General features: G+C 42.0%; 1 protein-coding gene and 1 pseudogene across 1 annotated transcript; one reads left to right on the top strand and one right to left on the bottom strand.

Moving 5' to 3' along the window:
- The first annotated feature begins 9944 nt into the window (after window positions 1–9944).
- sts (steroid sulfatase (microsomal), isozyme S) lies at window positions 9945–20824 on the top strand. The gene is made up of 11 exons (XM_038979729.1): window positions 9945–9985; window positions 13296–13464; window positions 13739–13860; window positions 14289–14411; window positions 14952–15118; window positions 15644–15891; window positions 16164–16300; window positions 17836–17973; window positions 18382–18541; window positions 18960–19081; window positions 19244–20824. The coding sequence occupies exons 2-11, from the start codon at window positions 13310–13312 to the stop codon at window positions 19639–19641; spliced, it is 1770 nt and encodes a 589-aa protein (XP_038835657.1). The 5' UTR covers window positions 9945–9985; window positions 13296–13309; the 3' UTR covers window positions 19642–20824.
- A 3834-nt stretch (window positions 20825–24658) lies between these two features.
- LOC120033187 lies at window positions 24659–26630 on the bottom strand (annotated as a pseudogene).
- Window positions 26631–26839: the final 209 nt, after the last annotated feature.

Genomic DNA, 26839 nt, shown 5'->3' with positions numbered 1-26839 from the left:
CAGATAAGAACAAATTCTTATTACAATGACAGCCTAGGAACAGTGGGTTAACTGCCTTGTTCAGGGGCAGAACAACAGATCTTTACCTTGTCAGCTCAGGGATTTGATCTAGCAACCTGTCGGTTACTAGTCCAATGCTCTAACCACTAGGCTGCCTGCCGCCCACTAGGCTACCTGCCGTCAGTTGTGCAACTGACAAGGTATGCCATTTCTGCATAATGTCAAAGTACAATTATGTTTTTAGACATTTTTACAAATTAATATAAAATGAAAAGCTGAAATGTCTTTAGTCAATTAGTATTCAACTCCTTTGTTATGGCAAGCCTAAATAACAAGTCAGTGTCTCGACGTTGCCCTCTTTGGGGATAGCGAGTACCATCCCCCTCTCTCTGCCCCCCCCCCCCCCCCCTCTCTCACCCCCCCCCCCTCTCTCTCACCCCCTACCAACAGGCTCTGTTAGGCAGGTCATATATTCCTTGAGGAGTTCTCTCCTCATGGCCAGAGTATAAGAGAGAGTGAGTTTTCATAGAGAGAACAAAGGAACTTCTTCCACATTACAGAACTTGAGGTCCGAACAACATTTATGTTCTGGAGAAGGTATAAAAGGTCGGTGAAGTAGCCAGCTACGAACTGGTCCGTTTTGTACAATTTTATGAAACTCATGAGAGACACTACACACATTACCATAACTCTGTTTATACAAGAGTCTCAGTTGTGAGGCTTGCATCTAATTGTTGTATAAAATGAATGAGTAAAGATGAAACTATTTGTGAAATTATGTAATGTGATTTTAAACTGTTTAACTTCTACTTCATCACAATCCCGGATCCGGGAGCACCCCCATCAGTAAAAAAGCTGACTAGCATAGCCTAGCATAGCGTCACAAGTAAATACTAGCATCTAAATATCATTAAATCACAAGTCCAAGACACCAGATGAAAGATACACATCTTGTGAATCCAGCCATCATTTCTGATTTTTAAAATGTTTTACAGGGAAGACACAATATGTAAATCTATTAGCTAACCACGATAGCAAAAGACACAACTTTTTTTTCCCACCATTTTTTTCCTGCATAGGTAGCTATCACAATTTCGACCAAATAAAGATATAAATAGCCACTAACCAAGAAACAACTTCATCAGATGACAGTCTGATAACATATTTATTGTATAGCATATGTTTTGTTAGAAAAATTTGCATATTTCAGGTATAAATCATAGTTTACCATTGCAGCCACCATCACAACTCTCACCAAAGCAACTAGAATAACTACAGAGACCAACGTGAATTACCTAAATACTCATCATAAAACATTTCTGAAAAATACACAGCGCACAGCAAATGAAAGACAAAGATCTTGTGAATCCAGCCAATATTTCAGATTTTTTAAGTGTTTTACAGCGAAAACACAATATAGCATTATATTAGCTTACTACAATAGCCAACCACACAACAGCATTGATTCAGGCCAACAATAGCGATAACGAATAAACCAGCAAAAGATATACATTTTTTCACTAACCTTCTCAAACTTCTTCAGATGACAGTCCTATAACATCATATTACACAATACATATAGAGTTTGTTCGAAAATTTGCATATTTAGCGGCACAAATCGTGGTTATACAATGAGAATAGTAGCCAAAATGCAAACAATATGTCGGGAGAAATCTTGGGAGAGGCACCTAATCTAATCAGTAACTAATCCTAAACTTGACTAAAAAATACAGGTTGGACAGCAAATGAAAGATACATTAGTTCTTAATGCAATCGCTGTGTTAGATTTTTAAAATTAACGTTACTACGACATACAGCGTGCGTTAAAGCGAGACCGCACTGAGATTAATGGCGGAATATGAGTTTTACATTTTTCAACAGAACAACGAATTAACATCATATATAGTTCTTACTATTTGATGAGCTTCCATCAGAATCTTGGGCAACTTGTCCTTTGTCCAAAAGAATCGTTGCTCGGTTGTAGAATGTAGTCTTCAACGTTGGAATTAGCAGTAAACATTAGCCATGTGGCAAAGACGTGTCCAACTCACTAAAACGCAGCATAAATAAATATCCGAAAATCGCAATATAATGATATAAACTGATATAACTCGGTTTAAAATAACAACATTATGATGTCTTTAACACCTATATCGAATAAAAACAGAGCCGGATATATCTAAGGGCTATAACGGGAGCTTTCTATAACGACAGCCAGAGGTCCTTTCTGCGTCCTGGCGAAGAGAACAAAGGACGGACCCCACGTTCCCAGCCCATTTATAAGCTCTCAGATCTGCCTAGCAACACCATTTCAATTCTCACTATTCGCTGACATCCAGGGGAAGGCGTATGCAGTGCATCTCAACCAATAGAAGACAGGCAGATTTATAAACGGATCTCAGAACAGCCAGCAGATTTCAGCATTCTCACATCCTCATAGGAAAATTGCTCTAACTCCAGTTCTGTTTTACTCACAGATATAATTCAAAAGGTTTTAGAAACTAGAGAGTGTTTTCTATCCAATAGTAATAATAATATGCATATTGTACGAGCAAGAATTGAGTACGAGGCAGTTTAATTTGGGAACGAAATTATTACAAAGTGCCAACAGCACCCCCTATTGAGAAAAGGTTAATGAAGGAAACTCCAATTCCCTTTGGAGTTTAAATAAATCATTGGCCCGCCCCATTAGCACAGACATTGATCTGGCGTCATGGGACAGCCCTTTTCTGCTTTTACGAATATAAACCCCACCTACGAAAATCCTCTTCAGACCAAGCTTACCTCAATTACGAGAGGGCTAAGGTTTGAGTAGAGACCAGTACCTCATCACAGAGGGGGTTAAGGTTTGAGTAGATTGCTGAATCTTTTAACCATACCACATGGTTAAACTCTGAGACTATCGATACCGACAGAATAAGAACAAATCTTTGATACTAATTACTAGTCTGCAGCTAGGAATTCTGTACCATTGAACGCGAAGACCGACAACCGCCGAAACATCTATTCTACAAGAACATTTCTGAAATGGGTCTCTGAAGTATCCATTCCAACCACGAGAGACAATCAGACGAACTCTCCAATAGAAAGACGGACGATTCCAACAGAGATCACAATGACACACTGAGCGTAAATATATATTGATTGCAATTGTTCCCGAATGAGTAAGTGCAAAGGATTTGCATTTCAATTAATATAATTATCAAGTGTGTAGTGACTCCCTTGCGTAATTCCCGCCTTTCTCAGGCACCCCCACTTCACTTTTGTCCACCAAGCCACGATTCCGGTTTATCCCACTAGGGAAACTATGCTATCATTTCCTTGTAACTATATCTACTGTTTGTTTGTTTATGCATTTCTGTGATTATTTAGTTAGTAAATAAATGATTTAAGACAATTGATGCATGGATGATTCATAGTGAAGACTGGGTTTATGCAGATAACCAACAACTTACGACGTTTGGAATGAGACTAACGTGGAGGTAAAGAATAATTCATTAATTAGAAGACTAATTGATCAGATATTAAAATATCTGAAAGTTATATTAGGAAAATTGTAACTTTGTAATCTGAATATTTTTCTTGGTTCCCTGACTTCCTAGTTAATTACATTTACATGATTAAGTTAGTTTAATCACGTAATAATAATTACAGAGAATTTATTTGATAAAAATAAGTCTTCAGTTTATTGATGCCAAAGACACGACATCAGATAATAAGATGCATGGAATCACTCTGTGTGCAATAATGGTGTTTAACATGATTTTTAAATGACTACCCCATCTCTGTACCCCACACATACAATTATCTGTAAGGTCCCTCAGTCAAGCAGTGCATTTCAAGTATAGATTCAACAACAAAGACCAGGGAGGTTTTCCAACGCATCGCCAATAAGGGCACCGATTAGTAGATGGTTAAAACATTTTTAAAGCATACAGTACATTGAATATCCCTTAGAGCATGGTGAAGTTATTAATTACACTTTAGATGGGGTATCAATACACCCAGTCACTTCAAGGTTACAGGTGTCCTTTCTAACTCAGTTGACAGAGAGGAAGGAAACTGCTCAGGGTTTCAGCATGAGGCCAATGGTGATTTTAAACCAGTTAGAGAGTTAAATGTCTGTGATAGGAGAAAACTAAGGATGGATCAACAACATTGTAGTTACTCCACAATACTAACCTAAATGACAGAGTGAAAAGAAGGAAACCTGTACAATTTTGTTTTAAATACTCCAAAACATGCATCCTGACTGCAACAAGGCACTAAAGTAAAACTGCAAAACATTTGGCAAAGAAATCCTCAATACAAAGCATTATGTTTGGGGAAAATCCAACACAACACATCACTGAGTATCACTCTTCATATTTTCAAGCAATGGTGGTGGCTGCATCATGTTATGGGTATGCTTGTCATCGGAAAGGACTAGGGAGTTTTTTGGGATAAAAATACATGAAATAGAGCTAAGCACAGGCAAAGTCCTAGAGGAAAACCTGGCTCATTCTCATTCTGAATTTTTCTTCAACTTTGACATTACAGAGTATTTTATGTAGATCGTTGACCAAAAAATAACAATTAAATCCATTTTCAATCCCACTTTGTAACACAATGTTTTTGGGGGAAAAAGGGGTGTGAATACTTTCTGAAGGTACTGTAAGTTTGGGTAACACTCAGGTAACATTTGGACTGAAAAGTTGAGTAAACAAAAAAAGGCTTTGGAACCAGTTACTTAATAATACTTAGTTGAAACAATTAGATGCAGGCTGCTGAGGTATTGGAGATGGAAATCAAACTACTTGTTTTCAAATGGAAGTAAGACTGGGAAATCAGTCCTCACGTTCAGTGGTTAGTTCAGGCTCTGTGTGCCAAAGGTCAAATAGGGGGTGCTTATATTTGTCCTGCTTCACTGCATGTACAAGTGGGTAACCTGTACGTGTGTGAGGTGTGAAATGGAAATGTTTTTTTTTTTGCATATCCCAACTCCCCCTGAGACACCCTCGGAGAGTGGGGTCATGGTCAGGGATCAGCCATTATTGACCATGACCCTGGGGCTAAGTGCCTTGCTTAAGGGCAGAACGACACCTTTTTTTACAACTTGTAATTTCGGAGATTCAAAATAGAAACCTTTTGGTTACTGGTCCAACGGTCCAACGCTCTAACTTCTGCCAATCCATGGAGTATTTTGTTAACTTTGATGTTGATGTTCTTAATGTTAAACCACCAAGCTGTTACAATGTTCAATATTTAACAGTTGTGCATGCATTGTGTGCCTGGTCTGTGCTTCAGTGCTCATTTTGTTGACAGTCTATCACACACACAGCTCTGACAAACAGCTTAAGGCCTTGTGTGTCTTTCACAGCTTCGATCTAAACCCTGCTTGTGAGCGATGAGGTTTAGCCACCCCACTGTGAAAACCACAAAACACCCTCAGATATTTGACTGGACAGCACATAACACAACTCTCCAAAATAAATGGCTTCAAATGACACATCGATAGTTGCTGTCCACATATCTGGCATTTTTTATCTGCCCACACCCAATCATGCTTATTTTTATTTTTTTATGCTTTTGTTCTTTATGGGGATGTAAGTACTCATAATTACAATTAGATTTCATAGAGGTTGTTTGATTCCAGTTCAAATACGGCATAACTGTGAACAAAATCAAACACTCTAACCAGCTGTTGTGGTTGCGGCATGACCGGAGGGCTGCAGACAAATGAATGCATCAAGCCGAAAGCTTTTCGCTGGCTTGAACATCAAGTGACACAGACCCTTTTGACTGCACTGTGAAACCACTTGAACAGTTTGTCCCCGACTTTTATTCTGATAGTCATGTACATGTAAACAGGAAGACAATTGTTTTTCAGTTGCAATCCATTTTGGAAAATGTATGATAAACCCTCAAAAACATTATAGTCTCTTCAGGGTCAACCAAAGGCAGAGAAACTTAAGAGCATCGGATACCCAATATATTGTGAAAGCTCAAGTATGAATGCCCCAGTATGCCACAGAAGTATGGAAATGACTGTCAGTGGAACAGTATAGTCAGTGGAATTGCAGGCAACATAAATGAAGGATCATTATAGAAATAGAATCAGATATAAATCATATAATTTTGTTTTTAGAAATTATTCCAACCTATTAGTTATTTTTTCTCTCCTGACCCAAGGGACAATTTGAAAGAGATCTCTGCATATTGCTCCTGCTTCCTCTATTTGTGATCAAAGAGAGAGCATGAATGACAAGATCGTATGTTTTCAATATGGCAACATGTGAGGATGCCAACAATGAGGATTCCTGCAAATGTTTCTGAGTCATGGAGGTGTACCGTAAGACATAACCACAAACACTCTACCTCACCTCTCGGTTTGTCACCACCATGAGTGAGGGATGCCTGAGCTGTCCCTATCCAGGTGTGCTTTCAATGACCAGTATGATAAGATCTCGATGGGGGTAGAGAGAGAGAGAGACCGAAAGAGACCGAGAGACACAACAGAAAGAAAGAGAGACAACAGAGAAAGAGACAGAGAAAGACACAGAGAGAAAGACACAGAGAAAACGAAAACAAGAGAGAGATGCACAACCCTAACCATACCCGGAGTCTGTTATCACCCTGGGTGGGCAGGAAGGACCCCAGAGCCAGAAGGAGGAGAGGCCCTCAGGGGCTATAGACACTCTTACAGGTCATCTGTTGTCACTGAGACCCAGTCATGAACTATTCACATATCACATATCAAACGAAACCTGGCCCAGGCTGATAGGGGGAGGCCTGGGGAAGCCCTGGACCTCACAGGGTGATGAGTGAATGAGTCCCAGACCCAAAGAAATAGAGCTGCATATTGGGGTCATCTTGGTGGGAGGGGCATGTCTGCAAGCCACATTATGAAGAGTTTGTCTTTCAATCAATCACATTTATTTATAAAGCCCTTTTTCAGCAGATGTCACAAAGTGCTATACAGAAACCCAGCCTAAAACCCCAAACAGCAAGCAATGCAGATGTAGAAGCACGTAGAGGAGAGTTTGTCTTTGAAAGAGGCTGGTGAAGCCGACAGAGCTCCATTAGAAGAGGAAGACATAAGCCTTGACTCAATGGCAAACACAAAATAAATCACTGCATACTGTGGTGAAGTTGTTTTTACACAGATGTCTTGAACTGGAAGATCTGCTGTGCAATGCTGCTCCCTGCTGGAGACATGTCCATACCACGTTGAATATCAAAATAGAAGACTACGACGCAAAGTGCACAATGTGCATTTTTTAATAGCCAACATTTTTTCTAATGTCAGCAACATTACCGTTGCTTATACACAAACTCAATAAGAACCAATACAAATGCTCCAATCACTAATTAACACAGCATCAAAGTGATGATTTAGTGAATGTGGAATGACTGTTCAGGTTCATCACTCTCCTGATTTACTGTGTTGTCAGACAGCTAGTGCATAATCAGCCTAATTACAGACACTTTTTCTGGGCTGGAACTCGATTCCCCGTGGTGCTGTCGTGTCACCATCAGGCCTGTGATTCTGTGAATTATAGTACAATGGATACACCATAGATAGAACTGGTTTCATCTCTATGGGATGCACATTATGTGAACAACGTACAATGGACACACATTCAGAAGAGACACTCTCTCTCTCTCTATTTCTGTAGATGAGTGTACTATGAATTCATGAGTGGCCGCCACCAACGGTGTGTGTGGATGCATGAAGAACAGAGATGATCACAGAATCCGAGGAGCTCAAACCTGGGCTCACATACAGCTATGCTTACATCTGACAATATCGCACAGTATTGGACTTGTACTGTATGTAGGTGCTTTACATCAGCTTGAATTGGAATACCTTTCATAACCCATGGTGTGTCTTTCTGTAATGGGAGTGGACATGATCCTAGCAGTAATTGCTACAGTCTCATTGTACTGTACATGCTGGGGCCAGAGAGAAAGCCGCTGTTAAAAAGAGGTCTGACAGTGATTGTGTCTTTGAAGAGGCCTTGGATAGGAAGAACAGACGTTAATGCTTTGATACTGGCTGCTTGCCGTGTGTTATGCTGCTTGGACTGCGGGGGCCAGACAGCCAATAGGATGTCCCCTGAATGCTCATGAACACAGCTAATGGTGTGAGTCCTAAGGCAGACAATATACAGAGAGAAAAACCTGTCAGGGCCTAGTTCACGTATGCATGGCATACAGAGTGATTTATGACACACCACACATGCCTTGCAATTTATACATCTAACATTGGTGGAAATGCGTTGCACTTGGATACTTATAGGAAAAGTAGTTGAAGATGGTACAACCTTCACAGAAGTTTGACTGCATGGACTAAAGAACATATCTGTTGCTGTTCAATATCTAAGTGGGCAGGAAAATGTAGATTTTTACTGGGTAATGGGTAGGACAGGCCTATTAAATGATCAGTTAACAGTTTCAAACATATCCTAGTGTAAATATGCCTATCATGCATGTAGAGCCCAACTCAGCCCCCTGTTCTGCAATATATGGCTTAGACAACAGATGACAGTATTTATCCATATGAGACCAGACCTGGGAGAGAGGCGACACAGAGACAGTTCTCTCCTAGGTTGCAGAACTACAGAAAAAATGTACGGATAAATGGAAAATCCCTTAACAGATTTGTATTACAAACGGCTGTAAAAAATGAAAAGCTGTGTAACAAACAAACAAACACCCCCACCGTCCCCATCATCTAAATCTAAGCTAGCTTTTCATAAGGGTATATATTACCATTTCCTCAATTGCCAATTTCACATGGTTGCAATATTTCCATGAAAAGCAATTGATGTGTTTGTAGGATTTCACCCCTCTTTTCTTTTCACTCAGTCATGTGCTTCTCCTGTGGAATGCAGCTCAACATCAAAAGACTAATCAGCTTGCAAGCATCAATACAAAAATCTCACCCGAAAGCTCTACATTCTGTAATGAGTATTTAGACTTCAGGGACACTCATCTGCAACCATGCATACTAGTTAATCACTTTGCTGAGGGATTTACAGTGGGAATAATTAATATTTGATAGACCAAAAACAGCACAAGTGTGAATATTCAATATTACTCATATCACAGTGTGATCAGAGTCTGTTATGAGAGTCAACCGTGGATAATTTGAATGTGAAGTCATCCCAGAAGTAATAGAATTTAGAAGTCATTATAATTCTATGGTCAATCCTCTGACCAGTGTGTAAACCAGACTTTACCTACCATCACAGTTTCCTCTTTCAACAGTATCTAAAAGATAACTGGTCAATGCCTGTAGACCAGTTCAGTTCATCCAACCACAGACGATGATAACATCATTTGGTTCTACAGCACATCTAGGGCATTCCTATTCTGTGCCTCCTATTTATGTAGGAAACAGTCATGTCCCATTCTGCTAGAGGGGTAGAGAGGAGCATCAAGAACATACACTGGGAACTTTGTCTTCAAGGCAGGGGCAACAGCATTGGACAGAAACTGAAAAGTGAATATTGTGAATGTAGGCCTACTCATAGAGCCACGATGGAACCCCTGGTTGCAGTGTTCTACTGTAGGCCTATGCCAGAGTAAATTACATTTACTAAAACATGAATTGTAAAGGTGTAATCTGTAATATACCAGCGTGTGAATTTGTTATTTTAACTATAGAACTATAGATTTTTTGAAGAATATTGTCTCACTTTATTAGTATGATCCACTAGCGTGGGCTTCCTGACCTTATGTTCCTGACACAAGGGGTATCTAAACATGTTAAATAAATATTGGCAGGGATTAAGGCTGCACATTGGATTGTAGGATTGCACCATAGAGGGTTGAAATCTACAGTATTTTAGTCTTGATTGCACTACATTTAGGCAGCTCACAGGTCACATAAAATATTTGGATTAACCATAATCCAATGAGACTGCGTCATTCCTAGTCACATGACAGTTGACAAAAAACGTACTTCCTGTTTCTAGTAAAACATTTCGAGACCACGAAGGTATGATTTGAACGACTTGCCAACAACAAAGTATTCTGTCTATTCAACAGATATCTTTATGTTGGTATTTTGAGAAATTGTTGAACGCGTATTGCTTGTAGGAGCGTTCCTATTGAACTTGCAGGATAGTTGTAGTAGGCTGTAGCCACACTTGGTACTCCCAGTCAATACTGGATGTCAAAACCTTGTCTTCTGAGTTGGACTGGCCTATGCTTTCTGTTACCGGTTGGTAGCCAGCTAATAAGCAGGAACCAGCATTTGACTTTTTAACAAACACATTAATGCTTAGCCAATAGCCACTTTAGTTATTCTGCTCAGCAATTGCCCCTCTGGCTTTCTCGCTCTCTCTATTTATAGTCTAGTTTGGCGATATAGTATTGATCGCAACGTAAGAGTATATGTAGACAGCAGGCATGTACCGTCTGCATGCCTATTTGGCTTTGTAGCTTAGACACATCATGTTATTGGTTTCTGAGCAAGGTGGTGAGCAAGTTCAGACAAGGTGAAGAAACAGATTCAGTAAACAGGGATGCTGTTATATCATCCTTTATTGATTAAGGCACAGAAGGGCATGGCCTTTACCAGGGATCATCAACTAGATTCAGCCGCGGGACGATTTTCTTTGCGCTGATGGTCAGGTTGCCAGAACATAATTACAAATAATTTGTATACTGCAGATTGATAGCAAGAAGCCCAAACACATATAATATTTGCCTAAAACATAATCATATCAAACCTTGCTTACAACTGTATACGATCAGATAAATATCTATATTATGGTTGGGAATACTTCGGGGCAGATTTCCAAAATTAAAATGTTTTTTTTTTTACAGTCTTTTATGTCCAAATAAAACCACCCGCAGGCCAGCCAGTTGGGGAACCCTGGCCTAAACTGTAGCTATCTATGGTTCCTAGGGCTCTAAAATGGCTATTTGCCCTGTTCAAAAGTAGTACACTATATATGGTATATGGTGCCATTTGGGATGTCGCATTAGAAACATTTGCTCTAGCTTTCTTCAAATCAAAGTTTATTGGACGCGCACACAGATTAGCGGGCGCAGCGAAATTCTTATGTTACTTGCTCTTAAAAATGCAGTAAAATGTCAAACAATTAAAATGCAAGGAGAGCAAAAAGACAACGGCGGGGCAAATCTGATTAGCAAGCCAAATAGCCCTGTAGCAGTAATCAAATGCAATCTATACGTATGTACACATGATTTACACAAGATCAACTAAGAATTATATGTACAGCAGTATACATACAGTGCATTCGGAAAGTATTCAGACCCCTTGACTTTTTCCACAGTGTTATGTTACAGCCGTCTTCTAAAATTGATTCAATTAATTATTTTCCTCATCAATCTACACACAATACCCCATAATGACAATGCGAAAACATAAAAATAAAATAAAAACAGAAATACCTTACATAAGTATTCAGATCCTTTGCTATGCGACTCGAAATTGAGCTCAAGTGCATCCTGTTTCCATTGATCATCTTTGAGATGTTTCTACAGCTTGATTGGAATCCACCTTTGGAAAATGTAATTGATTGGACATGATTTGGAAAAGCACACACCTGTAAAGTCCCACAGTTGACAGTGCATGTCAGAGCAAAAATCAAGCCATGAGGTCAAAGGAATTGTCCATAGAGCTCCGAGACAGGATTGTGTCGAGGCACAATTCTGGGGAAGGGAACCAAAACATTTCAGCAGCGTTGAAGGTCTCCAAGAACACAGTGGCCTCCATCATTCTTAAATGGAAGAAGTTTGGAACTACCAAGACTCTTCCTAGAGCTGGCAGCCCGGCCAAACTGAGCAATCGGGGGAGAAGGGCCTTGGTCAGGGAGGTGACCAAGAACCCGATGGTCACTTTGACAGAGCTCTAGAGTTCCTCTGTGGAGATGGTAGAATCTTCCAGAAGGACAACCATTTCTGCAGCACTCCACCAATCAGGCCTTTACGGTAGAGTGGACAGATGGAAGCCACTCCTCAGTAAAAGGCACATGACAGCCCGCTTGGAGTTTGTCAAATGCCACCTAAAGACTCTCAGACCATGAGAAACAAAGTTCTCTGGTCTGATGAAACTAATATTGAACTCTTTGGCCTGAATCCCAAGTGTCACATCTGGAGGAAACCTGGCACCATTCCTACGGTGAAGCATGGTGGTGGCAGCATCATGCTGTGGGGATGTTCTTCAGCGGCAGGGACTGCAACTAGTCAGGATCGAGGGAAAGATGAGTGGAGCAAAGTACAGAGGTGAAGGTTCACCTTCCAACAGGACAGCGACCCTAAGCACATAGCCTAGACAATGCAGGAGTGGCTTCGGAACAAGTCTCTGAATGTCCTTGAGTGGCCTGGCCAGAGCCCGGATTTTACAGTACATTTGCAAAAATTTCTAAAAACCTTTTTTTGCTTTGTCATTATGGGGTATTGTGTTTAGATTGATGAGAAAAAAAATATTGAATACATTTTAGAATAAGGCTGTAACCTAACAAAATGTGGAAAAAGTCAAGGGGTCTGAATAGTTTCTGAAAGCACTGTGTGTGTATATATATATGAGTAAGCTATGTCAAAAATCCAGTGTATAAATACATATGTCCTGTGTATAAACAGTATAACTAAAATACAGTAGGATAAATAAATATTATGATGTGCTACGTCGGGGATAAAGTATTTAAATAGACAGTGTGAAATGGGAGGTGACCAGTGGTTCAATGTGTGTGTGTGTGGGTGTGTGTGCATTTGTTTGTGAGTATGAGGTGTGTGTGTGTGTGTATGTGCATTTGTTTGTGAGTATGAGGTGTGTGTTTGTGTATCACCTGGTAGATGGCTAGTGATAGCTGTTCAACAGTCTGATGGCCTGGTAAATAGAAACAGTTTCAGTCTCTCTGTCTTAGCTTTGATGCACTTGTACTGTCTCTGTCTGTCGGACGGTAGCCGAGTGAACAGGTGGCTGAGGTCCTTAATGATCTTCTTGGCCTTTTAGTTTGACTTCGGGTGTCCTGGAGGGCAGGCAGCGTGTCCCCGGTAATGCGTTAGACTGCCCGCACTACCCTCTGTAGAGCCATGATGCAGTTGAGGGCAGAGCAGTTGCCCTACCAGGTGGTGATGCGGCCCAACAGAATGCTCTCAATGGTGCATCTGTAGAAGTCTTTGAGAGTCTTTGGGGGCCATGCCGAATTTCTTCAACCACCACGATGTCGGTGTGCCGAGACCATTTCAGGTCCTCAGTGATGTGCACGCCGAGGAACTTGAAGCGTTTGACCCTATCCAATCTTCTCGTATTGCCTCTGTCTTTGCTTCTCCAGTGTTCATATGAAAAATGAAGTCCCCATGGATCCCATGCTGCCTAGGTCTACTGTTGTTGTTTGACGTGTGCTATGCCTTGAATGGTGACAAAAGGCCGAATTTTGTCCTGATGATGGTCGATGACTTGGGGATTGGAGACTTGGGCTGCTATAGGAACACTACCTTGCGGTAAGTTACAGTGATATAAACTGCAACAGGCCTTTTTTATGTTCTTTCCCATGTTTCTAAGCATGTCTTTCCTGCATACTTCTCATATACTTCTCATTTGTAGTTGTGATTCCAAACAAAAATGTACATCCTCGGAAGACAACGTTCTATTATATTCCTTTTATTCTGACTTCTAATTCTCTCTGTGCTCACCTTTTTAAAACACGACTGAAACGCCTCCTTCCAGATGATGAGCCCAGCTGGGTGGTAATGTGCTGTGTCGTTGTGTCTGCAGGACCCCCAACATCGACATGCTGGCTCAGGAGGGGGTAAGGCTGACGCAGCACATCGCTGCTGCCCCCCTCTGTACGCCCAGCAGGGCAGCCTTCCTGACGGGCCGATACCCAATACGATCTGGTGAGGCGAGTCGTAAACAACAAATCAAATGTTATATGTCACATGCGGCGAACGGGCGTAGACTTTACTGTGAAATAGTAAAAATAGTAACACAATAGTGATAAAATATACTACTACAACAACAGCAAGAGCTCAACGTGTAGCCTATCCTCCTGGGGTTTGACACAAAGCTTTGCCTAGTACTATAATTTGATCACTTAACAGATCACTAGCTAGTATTGATAGGCCTAACTAGTATTATGTGGTGTTAGGGATGCATTAGTTAGGCTAAGTGGAGAGAACAGTTCATAGAACAGGATAAATAGCATGTTCACCACAATGCAGCAGGGTGAATAGTACATCACCACTGTATAATTTTATACTTTGTTACTCTGTCCACTTTGTGATTGGATATCCGTTTTTGATCCTATTTTTTTTGTCTTGAACAGGTATGGCCGGCCTTGGACGGTTAGGGGTTTATATCATCTCTGCTGCATCTGGCGGTCTTCCCAGTGAAGAAGTCACCTTTGCCAAGGTGGCCAAACAACAGGGCTATGAGACTGCTCTCATAGGTGAGCCAAAGTCCTCTCCTTTGTTACTATGTAAAGCGTCTTTAGGTCCATGAAAAACTCTACCTATAACCCATTTATTATCGTCATGAGTATGTATCAATACTTTTCACTTTGGGAATAGGGAACACGCAGAAGCAGTGACAGTTCATTTGATTGGTTGCAGCAATGTGTCTGTTTTGTTTGAATGTCTTTAAAATTCTGACTGTATAGCAATAGCTACATGATTGATTTGATTTGAACAGTATAATAGGTTTCATACTCGTATTGGCTTCTCAATGGTTGCCCAGACAACAGCCTACAGCACATTTACATGTGAGTTGACATTTCAAGGTCTTGTTCTTTGATGTGCAATATGCCTCACGGGCTTTTCAGTAACCCAAGTTGACATATTATTAAATGTAATAATTGGCTTCATCTGGCTTTTTTTCTCCACTGTTGAAAACACTTTATGTGTTGTCTTCCAAGGTCGTTGTTCTTTGAAGACGCCTTTAAGTTGCCAGTCTATATGGTCCGTCACCTGGCCCCTTCTCTCCACTGTAGGAAAATGGCACCTTGGTCTTAACTGTGAGAGGAACGACGACTTCTGTCACCACCCCAGTGCGCACGGCTTCGACCACTTCTACGGTATAACCCTGACCAACCTACGTGACTGTCAGCCCGGCCACGGCTCCGTCTTTACCAATGTCCAAGCACACATACCCTTCAAGGTGATGTACAGTGTACAATACGTGTTTATGACGTACACTATTTTGGTTTAACCTTTTAAATCGTTGGTTGCGTGTATAGAGAATATTTCTGCTACATCTGAATTGTTTGGGGTTTTAAGGTGAACTTCTGTAATAGCACCTTGTGACATCTGCTGATGTAAAAAGGGCTTTCTAAATGCATTATATTTGTCTACAGTTTACTCTCCAAGTCAGCACCTCTACAGCCATTTTGGGGTGTGCTTCAGCTCGTGCTTTTTACTACAGTGTTGCGTCGAGTATTTTAACTTTTATTTATGTATCCTGGTGTAACATGCGGTCCCGGATCTGTTTATGCTCTTGCCAACTCCATTGCTGGCATTGTCAAGCCAAGCAAAGTGATAAGGAGTTGGCATGATGGCATAAACGGACTGGTAATCAGACTAGTTTTAATGTTTGTTGTGTGTAGTTTGTTTGGCCTTTTAGCTATAAAGAAACTTGTCCCTCGGGGATATAGGATAGTAAAGATTCTCAACTCTACCCTATAAGACCCTGGGAGTGGGTGTGGCTACCGTGACCCTCCTGCATGCGAGGGGTGTGGTCACCGTGCGGAGGAAGTTGGTGCTGAGCGTGGTGGCGTTGGTGGGCACGGCGGCGGCCATCTTTGGCACATTCGTCGCCACGTTCCCCTACTTCAACTGCTTTTTGATGAGGAACCGGGAAGTGGTGGAGCAGCCGTATGTCTCGGAGAACCTGACCCAGAGAATGACAGATGAAGCGGTGGACTTTTTAGAAAGGTGTGTGTTGCGTTTTTCTCGTTATATTTCCCCTACTACGTGATAGATTGAGACAGAATAGAAGCCAAATCAAGTGTTTGTGTGTGCGTGAGTGTGTGTGTTTGATTATTGGTGTTTGTTTGTGTCTTGCGTGTGGGAAGAAACTCTGAAGGGCATGTAAGGAAAGTGTGTGTAAAGGGTTGGTGACCTAGGTGACTCTGTCTGTCTGCTTGCATTGTTGTCGTACAATTATTTTCTTCCATTTACAATGTGTGTGTTGACTATTTTGACAGGAACTCTGCACTACCCTTCCTGTTGTTCTTCTCCTTCATCCAAGTGCACACGGCCATGTTTGCATCGCCAGCCTTCCAGGGGACCAGTCAGCACGGTATCTATGGAGACGCCGTCCACGAAGTAGACTGGAGTGTAGGTAAGACTTAATATTTACTTTATATTGCTGTATGGCCTCCTTTTTTTTTATGTCCAATAAGTTATACGGTTGGAAGATTTGAAATGTCCACACTAATTATATTTGAAAGGTTGGAAGATTTGATTGACTTTTACCTAAACTTAGCAAAAAAAGAAACGTCCTCTCACTGTCAACTGTGTTTATTTGCAGCAAACTTAACATGTGTGAATATTTGTATAACCATAACAAGATTCAGCAACTGAGACATGAACTCAACAAGTTCCACAGACATGTAACTAACAGAAATGGAATAATATGTCCCTGAACAAAGGGGGTGGGGTCAAAATCAAAAGTAACAGTCAGTATCTGGTTTGGCCACCAGCTGCATTAAGTACTGCAGTGCATTTCCTCCTCATGGACTGCACGAGATTTGCCAGTTCTTGCTGTGAGATGTTACCCCACTCTTCCACCAAGGCACCTGCAAGTTCCCGGACATTTCTGGGGGGGGGGGGGGGGGGGCCTAGCCCTCACGCTCCGATCCAACAGGTCCCAGACGTGCTCAATGGGATTGAGATCCGGGCTCTTTACTGGCCATGGCAGAACACTGACATTCCTGTCTTGCAGGAAATCACGCACAGAACAAGCAGTATGACTGGTGGCATTGTCATGCTGGAGGGTCATGTCAGGATGAGCCTACAGGAAGGGTACCACATGAGGGAGGAGGATGTCTTCCCTGTAACGCGCAGCGTTGAGATTGCCTGCAATGACAACAAGCTCAGTCCGATGATGCTGTGACACACCGCCCCAGACCACAACGGACCCTCCACCTCCAAATCGATCCCGCTCCAGAGTACAGGCCTCGGTGTAACGCTCATTTCTTCGACGATAAATGCGAATCCGACCATCACCCCTGGTGAGACAAAACCGTGACTCGTCAGTGAAGAGCACTTTTTGCCAGTCCTGTCTGGTCCAGCGATGGTGGGTTTGTGCCCATAGGCGATGTTGTTACCGGTGATGTCTGGTGAGGACCTGCCTTACAACAGGCCTACAAGCCCTCGGTCCAGCCTCTCTCAGCCTATTGCGGACATTCTGAGCATTGATGGAGGGATTGTGCGTTCCCGGTGTAACTCGGGCAGTTGTTGTTGCCATCCTGTACCTGTCCCACAGGTCTGATGTTCAGCTGAACCGATCCTGTGCAGGTGTTGTTACACGTGGTCTGCTACTGCGAGAACTATCAACTGTCCGTCCTGTCTCCCTGTAGTGCTGTCTTAGGCGTCTCACAGTATGGACATTGCAATTTATTGCCCTGGCCTCATCTGCAGTCCTCATGCCTCCTTGCAGCACGTGTCTTAACGACCGTTCCACAGGTTCATGTTCATTAATTGTTTATGGTTCATTGAACAAGCATGGGAAACAGGGTTTAAACCCTTTATAATGAAGATCTGTGAAGTTATTTGGATTTTTACTAATTATCTTTGAAAGACAGGGTCCTGAAAAAGGTACGTTTCTTTTTTTGCTGAGTTTATTATGTCCTGTTTCATAACATCTGTTCGTAGGTCAGCTCATGCAGACTCTGGACCGGTTGAACCTGAGGGAGAACACACTGGTTTACCTGACCTCAGACCAGGGGGCGCACCTTGAGGAGATCTCAGTCCGGGGGGAGGTTCACAGAGGCTGGAACGGGATATACAAAGGTACGGTCTGTTACAGCTTCAGAAGAACAGGTCAACAGAGGCCGAACAGCCAGATGTCGAATTTTCGGTTAAAGCACTTTTTTTTTTGTTAATTGGTTCCTTTTTTTTTTTATAGGAGTAAAAATACTCAACCTAGAAGTGCATGTGCAGAGAGGCTTTAGCTTGCATCTGCAGTGGTTTAGTAGGGTATATTAGTAGGAATGTAAATGGGAAGTCAGAGCCAGTCAATGTATAGAATAAAATAATAGATCACTAGATAAATAGCTCAGATTATCTAAATGTCCTCATGCATTAGAGACGAGACGTTTCCATGAAAGGTTCTGGTAAGCCTTATATTTCGGGTCGAGTGATAAAGGACTTCCCCCTATTCTCAGTCCTCACAAAGTGCTTCGATCTGTCTCTGAGCAGCCGGGAAATCCACCAACTGGGAGGGGGGGATCCGAGTTCCAGGACTGCTCCGTTGGACTGGGATGTTACCTGCAGGGAAAGACATTGATGAGCCCACCAGCAACATGGACATCTTCCCTACTGTGGTGAATCTAGCCGGAGGGACGGCACTGGGGGACAGGTGAGTGCTGTGAAAATGCTGAGGTCTGAGGGGTTTTGTTTGTTCATTGACTTCTATTGCTGTGGGTAAGCCCGAAGCACTAGGTAGGTTTTCTAGCAGCCTCGTCTGTCAGTCAAAACTACAGCGTTTGGAATCTAGGTCACCATAGAAATGATATGCACTCTGTGCTCTGAATCACCCCCTAACTAGAGACATTATATTCACAATAGGTGTCACAAGGGACCTGCTAGAAAAAAATCTTGGCTAATGAAAAAGCTCTCAAAGCGGATCAGGCTGATCTAAACCTTTGATCAAAGGTTTTCATGGGCCTTTGAGGTCTCTCTGCCTACGCAAAGGATCATTCCTACAGCATGCTCCATTTCTGTGTCTCAGAGATAATGTATTGTGTTGTTTGTGTGTGTGTGTCTTCTCTTCCTAGAGTGATAGACGGTCATGACCTCATGCCCCTGCTGCAGGGGAAAGTTGAGAGATCAAAGCACGAGTTCCTCTTCCATTACTGTAACGCCTACCTCAACGCTGTCAGGTGGCAGCCTCCCAACAGTAAGTCCACATTTCCAATGTAATAGTTTTAAAAATGCAATTGAATTACTGTAGCAGTGCTGCTAATTATGATTCGAGTAATAATTCCAATGGTTTTTGTAAGCAAGTTAACTTGAAACGTGAACTACTGTGGTGGTTGTAATTCATTGTAAATCTTTTAAGGTTATTCAATATGGAAGGTGTTCTTTTTCACTCCGGACTTCTACCCCGAGAACGGGACAGCCTGCATGCATACCCATGCCTGTTTCTGCACCGCATCCTACGTGACCTACCACGACCCCCCTTTGCTCTTTGACCTCTCCCGCGACCCCTCGGAGACCACGCCCCTGACCCCAGACACGGAACCTGCCTTCCACTCGGTCCTGGAGGAGATCCGGGCTGCGGTGGCTCTCCATAAGGAGTCCATCACCCCCGTTCCGGACCAGCTCACCCCGGGACATGTCCTATGGAAGCCCTGGCTGCAGCCCTGCTGCTCTTCCCTGTCCCAGCTCTGCAGGTGTGAGAGAGATGGTGGGAGACGGGGCCACCGGGGCACTGCGGCGGCAGAGGCAGACTCTTAACACTGCGGGGAGGGTAACGTAGGAACCTAGAACCAATCTTTTAGTATGTATGTAAACAATCTGTGACAAGAGACAAATGGCAGGGAAAATAACCCCATTTAAAAATTTGATTTCACCTTTATTTAACCAGGTAGGCCATTTGAGAACAAGTTCTCATTTACAACTGTGACCTGGCATTTTAACTGGGCTTGTGGGTAGAAGTGTAGAAGTGACCTGGATCTACTTTACGTGTGTATGTGACATCACTGGGTGATCTGTAATGACAGACATTTTAGTATTTGGCCTCTCAGGAACACATCCAGTAAATTGCGTTGCCTACGCTTGCTCCCTGAGGGGTTTATGCAGATGCTGCTATTTGGACTAAAATGTATTTTAAAGCACTTTTTGACAAATGTATTTGTTAAATTTAAAAAAAAAGAGCGCAATATGAATCAAATGTGATTGTTGAGGCCAGTCCTCATATATAAAGTAAAGAGTATATATAGAGGAGAAACCTATAGCACATTGTACAGGAGAGGAGAGCAACTCGATGCACTGATTAGCACAAGGTCCACCTCAAGTTGGAGCATTTCTGGTCTTATTCTCCGGGGCACTACAATAACCCTGTGTTACCCTTGTAGGGTACCGATGGACATTTAATCACTGTTCATCATTTAGACTCTACAGGGATCTCTGTAAAAGGCATCTGCACATCCAAGAAGCAATGAAACTGAGTGGACAACCGACATGAAAAGACATGGCTGTATTAACAAATAGAGCTGTATTAAGATTTTCAGTAGAGCTGCCGTGTCTAATGCCAGCAGTCAGTACAGAGTCAGCCAGAGTCCCTGAGTCACACACGGCTCATCCCCCTGTGTCCACAGCCAGCAGTAAATCTTCATCACCCAGACTAGCTTTAAGCTTAGCTCTTCATTTGATCTCAGATTTCAGTGACATTTAGTTAATATGTATCTTATTCTCCCTTTAACTCCTATATCCAGCAGTCTATTTGTCACAGACTACCATTAGCAAATCTCTGAATATTAAGGAGTGCTCTCTCCCCTGTTTAGTCATTTATATGATGGATGCTGAATGCTGATTAATTTTTGCTCGTTCCCACACACCCACTATGCGTTGCATTTTATACCATGTGTTATTTTGTTACCACGTGTTAATTTGTTTCAACACATTTTTCTAATGTAAATGAATAATAATGATCTGATTTGTGTGGGGTACCAGCTACAACAGCACTACTGTTGCTACCAATAACTACCAGCACCAACTACAGAACTACAGCCACGATCACTAGAACTGAGATTGTCAGAATACCAGTCAAGTAGAATATCAATGTGTATAAATCTAATTATTTTCCTCCATCCATGGCCCTGTGATCACAGTGGCTGATCATTATTGGATCCGTCCACAACAGAGTTTGGCAGTGATAGAAGCCAGCTGTTTATCTCGTCTTTCACTCGGGTCTGCGTCCCAAATGGCACTCTATTCCCCACATAGTGCACCACTTTTGACCAGTGGCCAGGGCTCTGGTCAAAAGTAGTGCACTATTTAGAGTGCCATTTGGGATGCAACCCCCGTGTGTTGGCTTGGCCACTGGTCCATCACAGCCCAGCCTCTCTGCCCCCGGATGCCAGAGAAGTGGAGTGCAGCACAGCGTTGCATGGACAGGCCTGCAAATGCACATGTGCACCTCAGAGATAGTGCACTAAATAGAGAATAGGGTGCCATATCTTAGACCTGGGCCCATACAGTTGAAGTCGGAAGTTTACATACACTTAGGTTGGAGTCATTAAAACTCGTTTATCAACCACTCCACAAATTTCTTGTTAACAAACTATAGTTTTGGCAAGTCGGTTAGGAAATCTACTTTGTGCTTGACACACATAATTTTTCCAACTGTTGTTTACAGACGGATTATTTCACTTATAATTCACTGTATCACAATTCCAGTGGGTCAGAAGTTTACATACACTAAGTTGACTGTGCCTTTAAACAGCTTGGAAAATTCCAGAAAATGATGTCATGGCTTTAGAAGCTTCTGATAGGCTAATTGACATCATTTGAGTCAATTGGAGTACCTGTGGATGTATTTCAAGGCCTACCTTCAAACTCAGTATCTCTTTGCTTGACAGAAATCAGCCAAGACCTCAGAAAAAACAATGTAGACCTTCACAAGTCTGGTTCATCTTTGGGAGCAATTTCTAAACACCTGACGGAACCACGTTCATCTGTACAAACAATAGTACGCAAGTATATACACCATGGGACCACGCAGCCATCATACCGCTCAGGAAGGAGATGCGTTCTGTCTCCTAGAGATGAATGTACTTTGGTGTGAAAAGTGCAAATCAATCCCAGAACAACAGCAAAGGACCTTGTGAAGATGCTGGAGGAAACGGGTACAAAATTATCTATATCCACAGTAAAACAAGTCCTATATCGACATAACCTGAAAGGCCACTCAGCAAGGAAGAAGCCACTGCTCCAAAACCGCCATTAAAAACCCAGACTACGGTTTGCAACTGCACATGGCGACAAAGATCGTACTTTTTGGAGAAATATCCTCTGGTCTGATGAAGCAAAAATAGAACTGTTTGGCCATAATGACCATCGTTATGTTTGGAGGAAAAAGGGGGAGGCTTGCAAGCCGAAGAACACCATCCCAACCGTGAAGCATGGGGTTGGCAGCATCATGTTGTGGGGGTGCTTTGCTGCAGAAGGGACTGGTGCACTTCACAAAATAGATGGCATCATGAGGGAGGAAAATTACGTGGATATATTGAAGTAACATCTCAAGACATCAGTCAGGAAGTTAAAGCTGGGTCGTGAATGGGTCTTCCAAATGGACAATGACCCCAAGCATACTTCCAAAGTTGTGGCAAAATGGTATAAGGACAACAAAGTCAAGGTATTGGAGTGACCATCACAAAGCCGACCTCAATCCTATACAAAATTTGTGGGCAGAACTGAAAAAGCGTGTGCGAGCAAGAAGGTCTACAAACCTGACTCAGTTACACCAGCTCTGTCAGGAGGATTTGGCCAAAATTCACCCAACTTATTGTGGAAAGCTACCCGAAACGTTTGACCCAAGTTAAACAATTTAAAGGCAATGCTACCAAATACTAATTGAGTGTATGTACGCTTCTGACCCACTGGGAATGTGATGAAATAAAAGCTGAAATAAATAATTTTCTTTATTATTCTGACATTTCACATTCTTAAAATATAGTGGTGATCCTAACTCACCTAAGACAGGGAATTTTTGCTTGGATTAAATGTCAGGAATTGTGGAAAAACTGAGTTTAAATGTATTTGGCTAAGGTGTATGTAAACTTCCGACTTCAATTGTGTGTCTCTGGTCAAAAGTTGCCCACTATATAGGACCATAGGGTGTCAAAGTCCTAGGTTCAGGATCGGGACAAGGGGGAGGATGTTATTCTTGAACTGAATGTTTGTGTCACCTAGTGCAATACTTACCCCACTCAGGCTTATTTGAATGGTACAAGTGCAACAGCAATGTCTAGTAGGACATCTGATGATCATATTGCTTACTTAGCTTTTTCAAATGAATGTAGCTGCCGGACTCTTCAGGACCTCTCACCGTCGAGGGATTACGACATAAATGCAAGGGTTGCAATCATAATGCACAGCCTTTATCCAATAAACTGCACACACACGTAACTGTTTCCAAGTGTGTGCTTTTTAGACAGAGGAGAACATACTGCAGTGGAATAATGAAATGTGCAGATGCGTCTTTTAGTTGGGACGTTCCCTGTAGAATAGCCCCTCTGGTCTTCTAGTGTTATTTAGAGTTTTCCTCAGAGAGAGGATATTAAACCAGAAGCCAGGGAATCTATGTCCCCAGGTGTTAATTACAACTGTGGACAAAAATTTGGCTCATTATTAGCAACAGCAGGGAGGCTGGATAGCGGTAGGAGAACACCATGGTTACTTCACTTTAGTGTGTGGATGGTAAATCCTGTTTACTTACAGGACTGTGTGGCCTAGTTGGTGAGGTACAACTGATGTGCAATTCATTTGACACATTGATTGTGATACAACAGACATTTCTATGATATCACAAAAATGTTTACATAGTCATTGTGTGGTTTCTGATCAAGCTAAATCTCAGCTTTGCTGTACAGATCTGCACTTTGCCCTCATGCTGATGAGTGTGCAGTGCGAAACATTTATTTCAACTCATCCAAAGTCTTTTTGGACATTTATGCTTTTATCAGTCACATTGGGTAAGTAGTTATGATAATTCAGCCTTGTATTAATAGATACAGATATGGTTCTTTGTTTTGGGGTTAGATTATTTCAGCAATTGCTACTAGATTTGAAGGCAGTGAGTCATTTAAACAGCACATTTTGCCTTGGTATCCTCAGAAGATCCGGAAGGAGGTGTGTGTGTGAGTTCAACCACTGGGGAAAAAATGATCTTGAACACAGTGCACGTCGATACCCTAGGACCTGGAGGAAATTAAATGGTTCCTCAGAAGGAGAGAAGAACGTGCAGAGTTCAAACAACCATTTCTATGGTAACATCAAAGGGGTACTCCATTCTTGTCCTGGAGGAGCTGAAGGACCTCCGCTAGGTTAGCGTGACTCCACTGCCCGTTATATTATGTACTTCTGTGAAGTGCCTTGCTGATTTCCCCACCGCCTGCCACTGCTGGCTCAGGGGTAATGGATCACTGCTGGAAATTGGTGAGGCGTGTTCAAAGACTGATTTTCCTCAAGGAAGTCCATCAAGCCCAGTTACCTCACATGGGAGATATAGTTACATGCTGATATTCCAACGTCTCCTCAGATTATAGAGTTGTTATTACTGTTGATTGTATGGGCTACAGTGGATTTGCAGTGAATGTGCAAAGAGCAAATGATACATTTTACTTACATTGTTGCATTTCTTTTTTAACAATCTATCGCAAAATCGAAAATAATGTGAATGCACCACATTTAAAAGTAGTAAAAACAGTAAAAACAAAAAATGCTCAATTGAAATACAACCTTACTAGATTCAGTTTTCTTTCTTCAGAAACATCACTGCATCGTCACGACCCTCTTTACAATACTGGTTCATCCTTTCCTCTAAAGGAGGGAATAAGGACTGGTTTTACCTGATGATGTTCTCCTTGGACAACTGAGGGATAAAAACCACACAAAAACATTAACAGAAATGTCTGCAAAATCAAACCAATTTAAATACTGCAAAATAACTGTGTTCAGGCAGCCACTAAATTACAGTTCTGCATAATGCAAAATGATGTGTAAAACCATTCACTGAATGCTTTACACACACACACACACTTGTCTATGTGTACTGTCTGTATCCCTGTGAACATGTAATAACCATTACGTCCATGTTGGCCAGTTTGAGGGGGAGGTTCATGAGCCCTCTGTGTTTTGGTCAGATATCTTGGGGACCTGCGAAGGGGGAGACTGTGATGGTACTTCCCTCTGGCAGGATGGGGAGACTATCCGTGAAGCCCCCATCAATCCATTTCTGAAGGATATGTGTTACAGTTTGTTTATAACTGAAAATCAATAAACTAACAAAAAGTAACAGTAAGCTCGTAATGGATAACATCCATGGGTTCAGTTTGAGATGCAGTTCAATTTATTACCTGTCCTTGCCATTCCACCGGTTTGACTCCTGCATAGACAGGCACAAAACTACTGGCCAAGAGTGCCTTAAATTAAAAGAAGCAAAGGCTAGGTCAGACCAAATCCTAAAATATGTAGTGAAAGAGATTTTGAAATGTTCCTTGACCCACGCATATTGCAAGATATGAATTACTCGGTCACTTGACTGGCTAAAACACAGAACTGACCCAACAATGCAGTGTATCAGGGGAAAACAATGGCCATGCTCCTCATAAACATTTACGACAACATTTTGTGTTAAAGCCAAGGTTTATAGTAAGATACAGTAATATAATCTGCTCAGGCTTGTGGCAGGCTACCTTTATGAGGTCCTCCCTGGAGGCTAAGCTGGATAGGATGGTGTTCTTGCCACTTTTTGAATGTGTTATAGAGATGTGAAGGCGATTGCCTGTGGGCATCGCCAGGCAGAAACTCCTCGATGTCCTCCCTGGGGAGAACAAAGGGACAGATGCTTTTTTGTCATGTTTTTAATCATTAATTTAACAACACTGTACGGCTCTATAATAAAGCATGCACTTATTACACAATCTGTTGGCTGTGTAATGCGTGCACTTAATGAAGACACAAATGCAACCATTGTTCAGTTCTATAGCCTTAGGTTTAATTTACTCCCACACATGAATAGCTCCATTTATTATAAAGGTGTTATAAAATATATATTTTTTTACATAACACTCAGTTATCTAGGTGTTAAAGAAATACAGAGTGTACAAAACATTAAGAGCACTTATTCTCATTCAACCCAACCAACTGGCTCTCTGTGTTTCTGCCTGTCTGTGTGCATATGCATCTGAATATGACTGTTCTATACACTGAGTATACAACACAATAAGAAAACCTGCTCTTTCCATGACACAAGACTGGCCAGGTGAATCCAGGTGAAAGCTAGGATCCCTTATTATGAAGGTGTTCCTAATCTTGGTATATTCAGTGTGTAGCTCTCTCCGAGTTAGTGACTACCTGAGGGTAAGCATGAAGTTATATCCAGGAGTCACAGCTCCAAGCCTCTGGCATCTTTGGCAAATCTGAAGGTAAATTCTTTGACAATGGATAATGACCAAATATATCAACCAGCAGTAGGCCTAAACACAACAAAAATGTACAAGGAATAGAAGAATAGGATAATGATGATGAAGACCTTACTATCTTACCTCTAGTTTGTCTGGAGCAGTGACCATCACTGCAGCCACCAGAGCTCCAGCACATGCCCTGAGAAAGCCCAGCACCTTGTCTCCATGTCTCAGTATGGCTCCACATGCGCCCAGGTGGTAGATACCCAGGAATCCACACGCAGCAAAAGAAAGGTTCAACACTGGCACTGTCATCTCTATAAAGAGAACATAGCTAGCATTATTTATTGAATAAACTATGAGGTTAATTGACAAACATATCTACTGTAACTTCGCCAGTGAAATATTGTGTAAAAGCCTAATCAAATCCATATTAGCACAGTGGAATTTTGGAGCTAGATAAACCTGACTAGTAGTAGGCTAGGCTAAACAACATAGCTAGGCTTATTCACTCATTACAGAGG

This window comes from Salvelinus namaycush, chromosome 40 (genome assembly GCF_016432855.1).
Source record: "Salvelinus namaycush isolate Seneca chromosome 40, SaNama_1.0, whole genome shotgun sequence".
Lineage (NCBI taxonomy): Eukaryota > Metazoa > Chordata > Actinopteri > Salmoniformes > Salmonidae > Salvelinus > Salvelinus namaycush.
Note: the sequence above shows the minus strand (reverse complement) of the source record. Positions and strands in the feature narration are given on the sequence as shown.